The sequence below is a fragment of the Notothenia coriiceps genome, unplaced genomic scaffold (assembly GCF_000735185.1).
Source record: "Notothenia coriiceps isolate Sejong01 unplaced genomic scaffold, NC01 NC01_scaffold00004662, whole genome shotgun sequence".
NCBI lineage: Eukaryota > Metazoa > Chordata > Actinopteri > Perciformes > Nototheniidae > Notothenia > Notothenia coriiceps.
The window spans coordinates 21,020-34,534 of record NW_011337363.1 but is presented as its reverse complement, the minus strand read 5'-3'; the positions used below and the strand labels follow the sequence as shown (position 1 = coordinate 34,534).

General features: G+C 41.5%; 1 protein-coding gene across 2 annotated transcripts in view; it reads right to left on the bottom strand.

The window, feature by feature from the left end:
- Nucleotides 1-205: 205 nt before the first annotated feature.
- thrab (thyroid hormone receptor alpha b) overlaps nucleotides 206-13,515 on the bottom strand; it is a 34,002-nt gene continuing 20,692 nt past the window's right edge. For both annotated transcript variants that reach the window (XM_010767737.1, XM_010767738.1), the window contains exon 9: nucleotides 206-13,278. In XM_010767737.1, the coding sequence (XP_010766039.1) occupies nucleotides 13,028-13,278 (251 nt within the window). In that variant the 3' untranslated portion in view covers nucleotides 206-13,027. The remainder of the gene's footprint in view (nucleotides 13,279-13,515) is intronic.

Here is a 13,515-nt window from a genome sequence, read left to right as displayed (position 1 = left end):
CCGCGGTTTGTAGTATTGTAGCCATTTATTGTACATTATCAGGCACAGAAACTGAATACACTTTAAATAATTTCTGCTACTCTTTTGTACTACCCTGAAAATATATAAATATCTGGCACCTCTGGATAAAGAAAGAAGGAGAGATCTCTACTGTGAGTACAGTGAATGGCCGTGTGTTTCCCTGTGTACTGTGTCCTCTGTTGACTGGTCAGTAATAGACTCTAGCCCACGATGTAACTGCAAACTGTTACATTACCAGCAATATTTTGTATTTTACTCTGGATTTGTTTTCATTTTGGCTTCTTATTCTCTGTTTAGTGTCCCGGACTGTGATACACCCACATCTAGACATTAGTCGCTTTCATAATATGCAATCCTCTTAGTGACTTATAAGATGGTAAAACTAGGTCAAGGCAAAAAAATATATTTTACTCTGACCAAGAAATCCCCTAGATTAAATAACACTATGTACTATTAAAACTAGATACTGGACGACAATAAGACCCTAATTCACTTGAATGAAAGTTGTTAGGCAATCTTATTTCTAGACTCTGGGAAAGTTTACAAAATAAAAAACGTTAAAAAAAACACAATTTACCTGGTTCTAGTCTGATGCGTCCTGTCAAAGTATTTCTAACGTCTCTTTTGAAGCTTAAATAAACATTTTGTTCATTGCCTAATATCTCTTTTAGCATAGGGTAAACTGGACCAAAGGAAAGGAGATAATCCATTGGGGCAGCAACATTTAAAATGACGCCCCATTAAAGGTCAATAACATCAGCTTTTGCTGTTTTATTGTACATTATGAATGAATGAAAAGCATCCTCTTTAGGAGGTGTCATTCTCTTTCAGACAGAAATCCTTAAGTTCTACAGCATTTGTCATTGTAACACATTTTCTATGTGTGATAAACAGATTTGCTTAAATTATCTTCAGTAAGCCTATGCGGTTGTTTACTTTTTCACATCTCTACTTGACATTTCCTTAGAAGTTATGAAACATGGTTAAGAAAATACATTGACTGCTTGACTGCCAACATTTGAATTATCTGCTAATGCTGATATGACATGGCATGTATCAACTTTAAAGGAGATTTTTCTCAGTAAAGGTCATTTGTGATTTTTGTCCTTTTAACATATTTTTTTCCATCTTATGAGTCACTAACATTGCTTCCATCTGTAATTAATTTGAGTGACAAAATGGTTTTTCTCTTTGTTGTTCCCAGTTTTCTCCAGAGATAATAGGACTTGTCTGCTTTATTGTTTGCATTGAGGGCTGTGACAACAGGTAAACTGACCCTTCACATCCTGTCTTTGGCACCTTCCTAACCCTGATCCTGACCGGACAGGTCGTGACCCCTGAGTGTCTGAAGAACACGCTGAAGCTTTCCCAGCAGCCTCTGTAGTCACAGTGAAGCAAGGAACTCTTGAAGGAGTGATACAAAAGTAAAAAAGGTAGTTGTATAAGCTGAATGTGAAGGTTGTTTATAGCTCATTTGCACATTTACTTAATTTTTTTGTAGGTTTTGTAAAACATCTTCTGCTGGTTTGAAGTCATAGAGTTATAGTATGTTTGAGTAGTCACATATATACTGAGCAGGCTTGAACAGGGTTCTTGAGAAGATTCAAGAGAGAAAAAAGACAAAGAAACTTCAAATCAAAACATAACCCCCGAGAGTACTCTGCAGATTTGCTCTTCAGCATGCTTCTATTGAATTTGCTGAAATATCGAAACACACAACGTTTGCAAAAAGTTTTTTAAATGCATTGTCCAGTCCTGAAATCTGGCATCTTTGTGTTAAATCAAGAAAAAGTAAAGTCCTGTTGATGCTTACCATTGATTCAGATCAGATAAAAGACCTTTACTTTCTCTTGATTTATCATTATAATGTTTCATCTTGAGACTATCTACTAGGACAGTGGATCGTAGAATAGTGAATACAGACACACAGACAGTTCATAGACACTTGTACATCAAAACCCCACCTATAAATAAAGTCTGACATGTAAACATCTACCAGCACCAGAACGTAGAACTTGGTGCATCTACCAGGTATCTGCTTTTTAGCGAAACACTGATCCTGCTGTTGAGGAAACCACTTTGAAGCATAGCACATTTTTGCTAAATGTTTTTAACAACATAGCTACTATAAGCATGCCAAGCTTTCTGTACATGCGACACTGAGTCTTTTCTGTTGTAAACAATGTGAGCAAAGAGTTGGTACAGTAAAGAAGATGTTCCCAGTGGTGTCAAAGAGGTGGTTATTGGTGATTTTGCTGGTACTGTATAAAAGTGGCTTGGACCTGCTACAGAGTGGAAAACTGTTTCGAAGTTGATCCCTTTCTTCAGGTTTAAAAGTCAGCAGAGAGTATTTCCTCTGGTTTTGCATACAACAGTGAGAGCAGATAGTGTATGTGCTCTGACGGTTTTTGACGGAACCGACAAAGCACACGTGTGTCTTCAAGAGAGGGTGGGGNNNNGGGGGAGGAAGGATGGAAAGCACCCTTTGAGGCCGGTTTTTCAAACCTGAGCAAGTCAAATCCTTTTTTTTTTTCAACCTGACAAACATTGCATATTTTCCTCATAAGCACGTCCCTAAGCTACTCTACACTTCATATCATTGATCTAATATCTGATCTATATTCCTGATTAATAGACTAATTATAGATAAGCTAATTTGTGTACATTCTTAGCTGTCTAGGCATGTGATTTCCCACCCGTTTATAAAAATATCTCCATGACTATAAATGTCCTTTTAGATCGTCCGAGCAGCACAAAACCGCTGCAACACCTACAGTATAAGTGCTGTTAGTTCCATCTTGGGATTTGGTGTACTAGGCAATAGGACCGTGATAGTGTCCGCTCAAAGCTATTCGTAATGTCTAGTGGCGAGATGGTAGTGCAGTGAAAGGAGCTCCATGTGCCATTGGAAAAGGAAAGGAATGTCATGATCATAACAACTTTCATTTACACAATGCCTCGCACACGTGTTGGCTGCCAAACAGTCACATTTGAAATTGCAAACAGTCTGAACGCGCATCTAATGTTGACAGCGCGCTCAATAAGCCAATATGGCACTTTAATGACATGATTCAGCTCATGAAGGCTTAAATATTCTCTACTGATTTGTTGAACTGAAATGGCCACAAAGAGTATTGGCTTATTCAATATTTTGTGTCACGATAACCTAAAAATCACTCGGGAGTCCGAACCTGCTACCACCCAGCACACTAATACACTCTTTACCAGAGATCCAACTACATAACGTGGGTTTTTCTAAATCGAGCTTTCATAGTAAATCCTCCGGTGCCCTATAGACACGCTGTAGAACAATACCACAGAGGAGGAAGGATACAAAAGCAATCAATAAGGCCATCATATGGAAAGAGAAACAAAATGATAACAGGCGCGGCATTATCTGATCCGGTCTGCCAGAAACGTCTGATTGTGAGAATTCCTGCAGCTTTTATTTTTGAAATATTCCACTCTTGCAATTCAGTGTTCCTGTCCTGCAACCCCACCACCTTCATAAACTGTAACAATGGCTTCAAAGACTATCTTTTAGCCATATGAACACAATTTTAGTTACATTCTTCAAAGGAAATAATACACGGCTGTGACAGGACTCTGTTTTACAGACTTCTGTCAAGTACCACGGCCTGAAAAGGTGCTTTTGGGGGATTCGGAAGGGAAGGAGGAGGTTGATCTGGTAGCAGGATGTTCATAGCAAAGTTCACACACTAAAGACAGTTCTCTCACATGAGCATGGATGCTGATATTCACATGCACACACCTATAAACATGCACAGCCTTGGTTTTTAGCCATGCCATTCTTTCGGTACATCACACAGCTTAACAGTAAGCACACTGAAATAGAACAGGCCTAGAGATGGAGGAACAAAGCCCCCCCCCCCCCTTGATCCCCTCAAGGCTGGATGGTGCGTGGCTTGGAAGGGAGCCAAGTACAGTTGTATGTACACCATGAACCAACTGGGGGGGAGCTGGATGTTGCTGCTGCCACTTTGACCGTAAAGGAAGAAAGTGCAAAGACCACTACTGACAGGACGGGCTGAGTTGACTTTGAACACTATGGCACGTGTTAATGAGAACATGGGATTTAAGATAGGTCCGCTGGATCCTTTCTTGCTGTGCTATGAAAGCCCATTTCTGCCAGGAATAGGAAGGGTTGGGGATGCTAGAAATAAATATAATTATATAACTCAAAGAAAAAATAAAACGTTTTAAATCCAGTTTTTCTCACATCGAGTCATTAATAAAACATAATTCAGAGATGAAGAAATCTAGATACTGACCGCAAATCAACATTTCTAAGATTGTAATTTTCATGATCTAAATTACGCCCGTATCATCCTGTATTCTTTAGGTCAAAAATAATTCCTTTTGATAATATATCTTAACTTTTGAGATTTTGGAATTATGAGGTAAAAAGTAAATTACTGACCAACATTTCAGCTTTATTTTTTATCATTTTGATTTGTCATGAGTAGAGTTTATCCATAGAATTTAATTTCCTTTTGTTTACGCTAGCCTAGCTGACAAACGTAGCCTCTAGTCATCCACAGGGTTTAGGGTGTCTTCTCTGGAGAGATCAGATCCTCAGTTTAAAAAGCTCCTCTCTACTAATGTTACCTTCGATTTCAAGGCACTCCAAATAGCTTCATACATGTGCTGTTTTGCGGCTGAGTAGGTTGTAAAGGAAGCCACTGGTGGTGTGTGGACCTGCAGTCCCTTCTCTTGACTGTGAACTGGTTTACCACACTTGTTCACATCGTTGGTTGAACTTTTATAATAATAGGGGACTTAATCGATCTCGTTGTCGGATTAGCATTACCTTTGGCCCTTATTTCAAATTTAAGAAGAAATTCGAGACATTACTTTGTCTAATGAGATATTAAACAATTGGTGATTTGAATATTTATCGAATAAGGCCATAGCTTTAAGTAGCCTAGAACATCTAATAAGACCCTGGGAGTAGAATAAATATTCCCATACAAATAATCAAAGTAGAATTGGAGTGTCAGACCATTTTCCATTTCAACTGTTACCTTGGCAAAGTTGTTTTGTTGCAGATGAGAATACAGTACACTTTCTCAAAACCATTTTATCTCTAAACCCTAAAGCACTGTGTTCCTCTTCTTCTCTCTCTCTCTGGCTTCCCTGTGCTGAACCATCAGCCGTCCCGTGACCTTTTCTGTCTCCCCTGGCTGTCATTGCCTCATTACCTTCGTATAGGATGTTATCTTTTCGCCTCAGTTCTTCAAATTACGCTCATCAAATTACAATTTGGTCGTCTGTTTGTCAGCAGGATTACAGAGAAATTACTGTTAGGGTGTAGCATGGGCCAGGGAAAAGTCCATTATGTTTGAGCTGATCCAAATTATGGTGCAGAAACACAATTTATGTTTCCCTTTTCTAAAAGGTGCGAGATAGGCCATTTGTGCAGCACTGTTGTTCTCTGAATAATGGGAAACACATTGTTCCATGCTGGTCTCATCTGTTTGGTAACATCTGGAAGTTGCTTTAAGAGCCATATTCTTCACGTTTATAATATACCCATTATTTTGTCATCCCAGCCCATGGCGTCATTTTACCATGTTGGTTATTCTGTACACATGACATGTATTGCATGTCTGTCAGTAAATGAAGAGGGAGGTTTATTCAATGTTTTAACCTTTTAAATGCAGATTGTAAAGCCCTTTGAGGCACATTGTGATATGGGGCAGCGTAAATAAAATTCATTTTTCTTTTCCTGGCAGGAATGGGGTTCCATATGGTACGTATGGCACATAACATAAGCAAACAACTCCCACTCTCAAACAAACACGACAGAAAACACTGTCCCACCTCCACACATGAAGTCATGATTAGTATTTGAGATAGACACACGACCCAAATCCTTGAAGCCTGGATGTCTATACCATTTCAATCTGGAGCGAACACAGAAAACAGAAAAAAAGGTACATTGCTGATTGTAAATTGAGAAGACAAAAAAAGAGGAGCTAACAATGGTTTTTCATCTAAGGTTCATCATCATTTATTAGAAAATGTTCTTTTACCTGAGAGAATCCTTCAATAGCTTCCTTTACCCAGTCACACAAAGTGGTCTGTGTGTGTGTGTGTGTGTGTGTGTGTGTGTGTGTGTGTGTGTGTGTGTGTGTGTGTGTGTGTGTGCATGTTTGTGTGGAGCGGGTCTAAGCTGATGCTCTCATGGGTGGGAACATTTTAGAATCAATCATGAGATGACTATTTTCCCACAATCATAAAAAAGATCTGCTGAGACAAGAACCACGCCAAAAGGTTCCCTCACTCACTTATTGCACTTCAATAAAAAAAGAATCGTAAACTTTATAATTAGTCATTAGATGCCTAAAGGCTGAAACTCTAATTTTCGGGTTAAACTCATTTGAAAAACAATTAACGGTACAAAAGGCATTTGGCTTTGGTGCAATTTTACTTTTTTTCCTGTCAGCATAATTATTATCACCAAAGATTCTTCCACGTCTCGTGGATTGGTTTGGGCCATTCAAAGTGCATTTTAGTTAAGTGCTCATGTTCAACGGGGGCTCAGTAGGTTGTAGATGTTTATCATTCTTTCTTCATTTACAAATCAGGTCAAATCCTTTCCTCATGTCTAAAAAGTACAGGAATAGGTTAGGTAAACTTAGCTATGCTATGTTTCCCACTGATAGACATCAAACACCCACTCTTTATCATTACATTAAGTTGGTCGCAGGATAGAAACAATTAAAGCTTTACACACATATTGCAGACAAGTGAGTTAAGGGGATTTTCTAAATCTTGTAATTCGTGGCCTTAACGTTGGACCCACCCGACGACGAGAGCATCGCATCAAGAAGACGTACCCAAACTTCCAAACAACATACACATAAATGCACACACACCACTTTCTGAGCAGTTTACAAATAAACAGCACATCTCGTAGAATCCTTATTCTCCACAACAACCCCAGTACCCCCTCCTACTTTCTCTGAGACCCGGACTACCTCGGAGAGAGGCAGTCAGCTGGGCTAAAGGCCAGCTCACCAAGGTAGTCCAGACCCCCGCTGATATAAGTAGCGAGATGTCCAGAACATCTGGAATTCAAGCCAGGCCGAATTTTACAAGCAAGACTGGCTCGCTGTTGTTACGTTGAGTCTGTGGGAGGGAGCAGGAGGGAAATTGCATAGACGTCTTACTACTTCACAAACTCTACATTTGGCATAGGGGGGGACCAAACACAACCGTGAAACCAAAAAACATCACAGAAAATCTCCACCCTTGTCCAACATGTCAACATGTGAGAATAAATCAGGATCATAATATTTATGGATGGGATGAGTTTGTCCCCGCAGAGCCAGCCTTGAATCTCTGTATGTTGTGGTGCCGCTAACGCAATTTGCGATAGTCTGGGCTTCATCAGAGACCAAATGACTTTCAGCTTATGCCAGTAAGAAATGAAAACCATATATGGTGCTAGAGTTCAAACTTTCATCACCAGCTAAGACTCCATTTACACTTCATGTGTCTCGGGCAGAGTGGACCGTTATTGGACTGCAGTAGAAATGCATATCAGAGGATTGAAATTTGAATGCGTGCGAGAAGAGTATTCAGATGCATTCTTGCCAGATGTGGAGAAGTCTGAATGCATCTGTAATTTTCACTCTTTAAGGTTAACTAAGGCTGTAGATAGATGAAGCTTCCAGAGCTTCTCATGTTTTGAGGAGCTTCAGATCCAAATTGCATATAGCCCGCGTAAACAAAGACATGATCCGTCCAATAAGAGATACATATATGTTGCTTAGTGTTAATAAAAAAACGTATTGAATCCGGATTTTAAGAAAGACACATGAAATGACAACTACAAATTGAACCTCTAATAGTCCCTGGTTCAGGTTTATGACCACCTTGTATCACAAACTGAGCAAGAGTTTTTTAGGCTGGCTTCTGGGAGGCAATGGGATGGTGGACGAATGGGGAAATCCATGTTGGCAGTTTCCAACCTCGATGTGTGTGTTTTGCAGCCACGTTAGCTGACATTCACTTCAATATTAACCTGCTTGTGTTCTATTTATCTGCCTCTCCCACCTCACTGCCCTGCAGACCTTTGGCCACTGTGGCTGCTGGCAACACTCACATCAAGAGTTTGGAAGAACTGATACCATAGGTGAACACACACACATACACACATAACTATAGGCATTCATGTGTGGTGTGTGGTGTCATTGTGAGAATATGAGGGGTATGAATCTATCTCTTTGCAAACAACAGGAGGCACAGGGTTCATGATTAATGTCACGGGGCACTTCTGAATATGGACCAGCATGCACATGTGAGAGAGTGCACACACACAGACACACACACACAATAACGTATGAAGCATTACACATTACTTTGCTTTCCCCCCCCCCTCTTACATTGGAGCGGGATGGAGAGGTTAAATGTACTTTGTTGCAATAAATCTCGAGTGTTGTATGTTTTTGTATTTACATCCTTGGTTATGGCCAACAATAAAATGTAAATAAAAACACAAATAAAATCAAAAAGAGAAAACATACAAAAATACACAACATAGTATTGCACCTTGCAGATGGGCAATATATATTCTCAGTTTTGTTGTAGGTTGGTAACGTCTATGTGACACCAATATAGTTTCTGCTGGTGTGTGGAAGTTGGGTTGTGGGTGCCGGGCTCAGGTCCAGCCCCTTCCTGTCAGCTACATTCAATACCATAAAACTCTCAGCCATTACAAAAGTCTTAGTCCCTCAGTCTCTGGGCTATTCACATTTTTAAGTTTACCGTCTAAAGACTGTGCCTTTTTAAGTTGGAGAACTACACGTTAGCTGATGGTATCTAACGTCTCACAACCATATAAGGTAGAGCACAAAAGCTTGAGGGAAGAGTCATTTTGTAACTTATACTGATGCGTACACACAAGCACACATTATCTTAACATATACATTTTTTTTAAATCTATATATGCATCTCTGAACTTTCACATGTGCCTGCAAAATATGACTCCTCCCAAGTTCCTTTGAGTTTTGTGTTGTGTGAGGTACGACAAGATTGTTTTTTTTTTTTTTGTATTTTCATTTTCTGTTGCATTATTTTTCCTGTTTGTGTTTTTTTTCTCCAAAGTTGTATTTCATAAAAAAAGAAAAATATAAAAAAGAAATTCCTGTTTTGTTGCTTGTAAATTCCTCCTGATAAAAGTGGACGGACAACTGGACAGACACACAGACAAATAGATCAGTTGGCTTATCAACACAAAGTATAGATGTGAAAAAGAAGTGAAATATTTTCTATGTTACACTGCACGCATGGTCAAAAAGTGACTAGAGCTGTTTTTTTTTACCTTTTTTACACAGAGCCGTTTAAGCGTCAAAAAACAAACAGAAAAATAAGAAAACAATGATAAAAGGAAAAATTCTCCAATAATTTTGTTCAGGAGTCTTTTTTTTTTAAAAAGTCATCTCTTTTCATTGTGTTTTGTGGATTTATAATCATTTCATATATCTTTTTTTCTTAATCTAAATCAGACTCAGAAGGTAAAGCAGCATTATAACCCCTACTGTCACACACACATATCCAGTCAGCTCACGAGAACAAAGGACATCAATAGGGTTCTCTTTTTCAGTTCTTTTACAAAGATGTGTCGGAATTCCAAACCTGCATCTCTGGAATGAGCGATCACGTTCTGATCCTCACTACATGACAGGTGGGGGTTATCCTTTTGGAGGGAGCTGAGGGGGACATTTGGGGTTGTCAGCTGGCATGGGAGCAGGGGCTCATATGTGGTCGTTGTGGGAACTGAAAGGGGAGACGCTACATATTCCAACACTGCCGTCTCCTCTTCTTCCGAGTGTTTGTTAGCATCGTCCGACCACATCACCCTCTGTCACCCATGTCAATGATGGCAGTGAGGGTCGGGACCCTCAGCTTTGTGTTTCCTGTCTGACGATTTCTTCTCTCGCATCCGCACAATCTCGCGTTCAAGTCTCTCGTTCCCATCGCTGCAGCTTTGCCTTTCACATTCATTCGGTGGCGCCACACTAAAGGGCAGATATGGCCAGCCTTGTCTCACAACGAAGAGGCCTGGATCCCGTTTGGTGTCAATGTTTCTGGGCCAAACTGGGCGCATCCCACTCGGCTGTGGGTGGGTAGGATAGCTAGGGTGCTTCGTGAAGAGGAGAGGGGGAGAGAGGATGATTGAAGGGAGGGCTCTGAATTTGAAATGTCACTGGGCTGACTCTATAGGAAGGATAATCGGGGAAATGGATACTACAAGGAGAATTAATAAGTGCTACTGTGCACAGCCCTCCTGCGCAGGGATCTCTTTACGCCCCCAGTTGGGATGATTTAAGGGTGAGGGTCATGTGCTGAGGGTCTAATACTGACAACGGGTCAGGTTTGGGACTGAGCCCACTTCAACGGCCAGCCTCTGTTACACAGAGCCACCAAAACTCACCTTCGTAAGGAGTGTCCCGCACCAAACGCACCCTAAATGACGGGAGTTTTGGTGAGGGGCGCAAATAGGGAATCCAACAAGAGGTGTTGTTTTGATGAGTAGGGGGACGCTGCAGTAGTGCAAAAGCTCCCACCAGCCAGGCTAGGTGGGGCCTGTTATAATGTTGGTGGGGGTGCAATTTAGTCAAAGCTAGGCTCCAGAAAGGACATAGGCTAGATTAGGGTAAGGCAGGGCATGGGATGGATCTCTAAAAGTGAGGATAATGCTTGTGAAGGGGATTCTTCTGGGAGTCAGACCAGGCTCCACAATTTTGCCCAAAGGTGGCGTTCCAGTTCCTCTCGCCTCCCAGCGTTGCTCTAGACGTCGAAGCAGTGAGGCATGGCTATTTGTGACGATTACCCATGATCCCTGCCACATGTTGCTCTGCTTGGGTAATCCCGAGGGGTGCAGATTAGCCATCCTGTACAAGTGCCAAGTATGAAGTACTGTTTGGCGTTGAGTATAAAATAGATTTTCTTAGTCTCTCTTTTCTTTCATTCTCTTCTTGTATGAGTGGTAAACCCAGTTAGATTTGGCATGGCCCCAGAATTGGAATGAACAGAGTGGGCTTTTATCTAATCAATCAACATTGGTGAATGGTCCTTTGGCTAGTACACTATGATATTTGCCATGGATATAATTGCCGTGAGATATTACCGTTATGGTGGGGAGCATTGGTAAAGTGCATGAGACTAAAAGAGCTTTTGAGTTTAAGAAGCTTCATTTCGGTTTAGAACATTCTACCTTTTCACGTCTAATGCACTGTTCATGCATCAAAGAAAGCTTATTTCAGAGAAAATATTTATCAAGGTCCAAGGACAGCCATCATGAGTGTACTATGGAAGATAGCCATAATGCAGAAGCAAACAGCCCTTTCTCTGCATGCTAATTCAACGGGCGTGGCCGATGCGGGTTCTAGGTACTCTGTTATCTATCCTCTTGCTACTTGCGCAAATGGGTGTCAGCTGGGCTGCACATCTACAGTGTCCTTCGTCGCTCCTATGAGTCGGCTTCTGTTCCGACAGAAACGGGGTAAATCCAAATTTCAAAAGACGACATTTGGTCCCATATAACGAAAAGAGATAACCCGAATGTAATGGGTACCATTCCCTGGAGTTGGTAGAACCATCCGGGGGGATGGCTGGCCCTCCTGTCTTCAATGGTATTTCATTTCAACCAAGTGATAGAACTGAGGATGTGTGTGTGTGTGTGTGTGTGTGTGTGTGTGTGTGTGTGTGTGTGTGTGTGTGTGTTGAGCTTTGCTGCCTCGCTGGTAGTTGCTGCTATTGAAAACCTCCTTGGAGGCTGTGTGTGGGAGAATTACTCGTGACCCTGGCTCTGACTCTACAGTCCAGCAATTAAATCTGGATTCCTCTCTCCACTTCTTCTCCTCCCTCCTCTCACATCCTTTCTTTCTTTTTTCTTCCTTTCTTTATTTCAATGCAGTAACTCCTTGGAGAGAGAAGGGTTTAACTTTCATTAAAAAGCCAGTAGGGCACTAACACAAGCAGCTCGGGCAATGACAAGGCAAATCTGCTCAAATGTGTGTAAATGTGTGTGTGTGTGTATGTCACAGGAGCCGGTCCAATGACAAAAAATGAAGGTAGATATGGAGCCATGTTCTGCACATTACTTTTCAAAGGCAGACAACACAATTTCATAAAACTGGAGTAGCCTTTTATAAATATAGCACCGGTATCACTGGGATCGAATAAGATACCCAGAAACAGCTGTAACGGCTCAGATTGAGTTGAGGAATCGATAAAAAGACTAAGTCTGGTAGCTCTGCTATACAGCAGCCATTTCACACCAAAGTAATGCTTAAAGCATCCGCTGACATTTCACTGTGCAGTGTTTGCTGATTGCATGTGCCTGCATGACTGTGAGCATCAATATCAATGTCACCGTTGTCCATATTTTCTGAATTACTGACTTAACACTTATTCAGAAATAATACTGAGAGGTGCTGGCCAGCATGGCAGCTGGAAACATGGGCTTTAAAAGGTGTGTAAATCGGTGACCGTTAAAAAAAAGAACACGAGAGGGGGAACGGACCCCCGAAAAGAGCGCTGCTCTGAATAACTGAGGTGGAACAGGCTGTGGCTGTGTGTGTATGTGCATGTGTGTGTGTGTGTGTGTGCGTGTGCAAGTGTCTTGGCAAATGGATACAACTCTTACTAAATAAGACATCATGCTCAGACAGAAGGGCCCCCACACGGATTTTGAAACAGGGGTAGGTAAAAGGAGGAGAATTAGGTGGAGGAGAGGGCTGTCGAAAAACAAAAATCCTCTGTTTGCTCGACTCTCCTGTTGCTGGTGTGTTGTTTGTGTATTGGTTGGTTCCAGTTTTTAAACCACATCTGTAAATGCAATGTCGGAGGAATGCAGATTTCTGCCGAGAGGACTCTTCCTTTCCCTGTAAAAACGATGGCCCTTCCATCTCCCAATTTGCCCCAACTTCCACTCTTCCACTTCCACTCTTTGCATGGTGGGAATTGTGTTTCACACCTCCTGGTCCTCGAAGACCTCCAGGAAGAGCGGGGGGAAGAGTTCATTGGGACACTCCACCTTCATGTGAAGGAAGCGGCTGGCGTGGCACGCCCCGATCATCCGCAGGTCGGTCACCTTCATTAGGAGCTTCGGCCAGAAGTGAGGAATGTTGTGCTTGCGGTAGTTGATGTAGTGCTCAAACGCCAGCAGGTAGGTCTCCTGGCACTTCTCGATCTTGTCCATGCAGGTCAGGCCAGAGCGATCTGGGGATAGGAAGATATGGTGGGGAGGGAGGAAGAGAGGTGAGTGGATCATTTAAGAACAAGGAGAAAAGAGAAAAAAGGAGAGAGGGAGAGAGTGAAAATTAGTGTATAAGAAATCAACAAATGAATGCTGACTAAATGTCATCATTTTATAAGGAAATATGACTACTTTCATTTGTTTTTATGGACAATTTCCATTGGGAAATACTTGGTGTACTGTAATGCCTCGATTAGGGG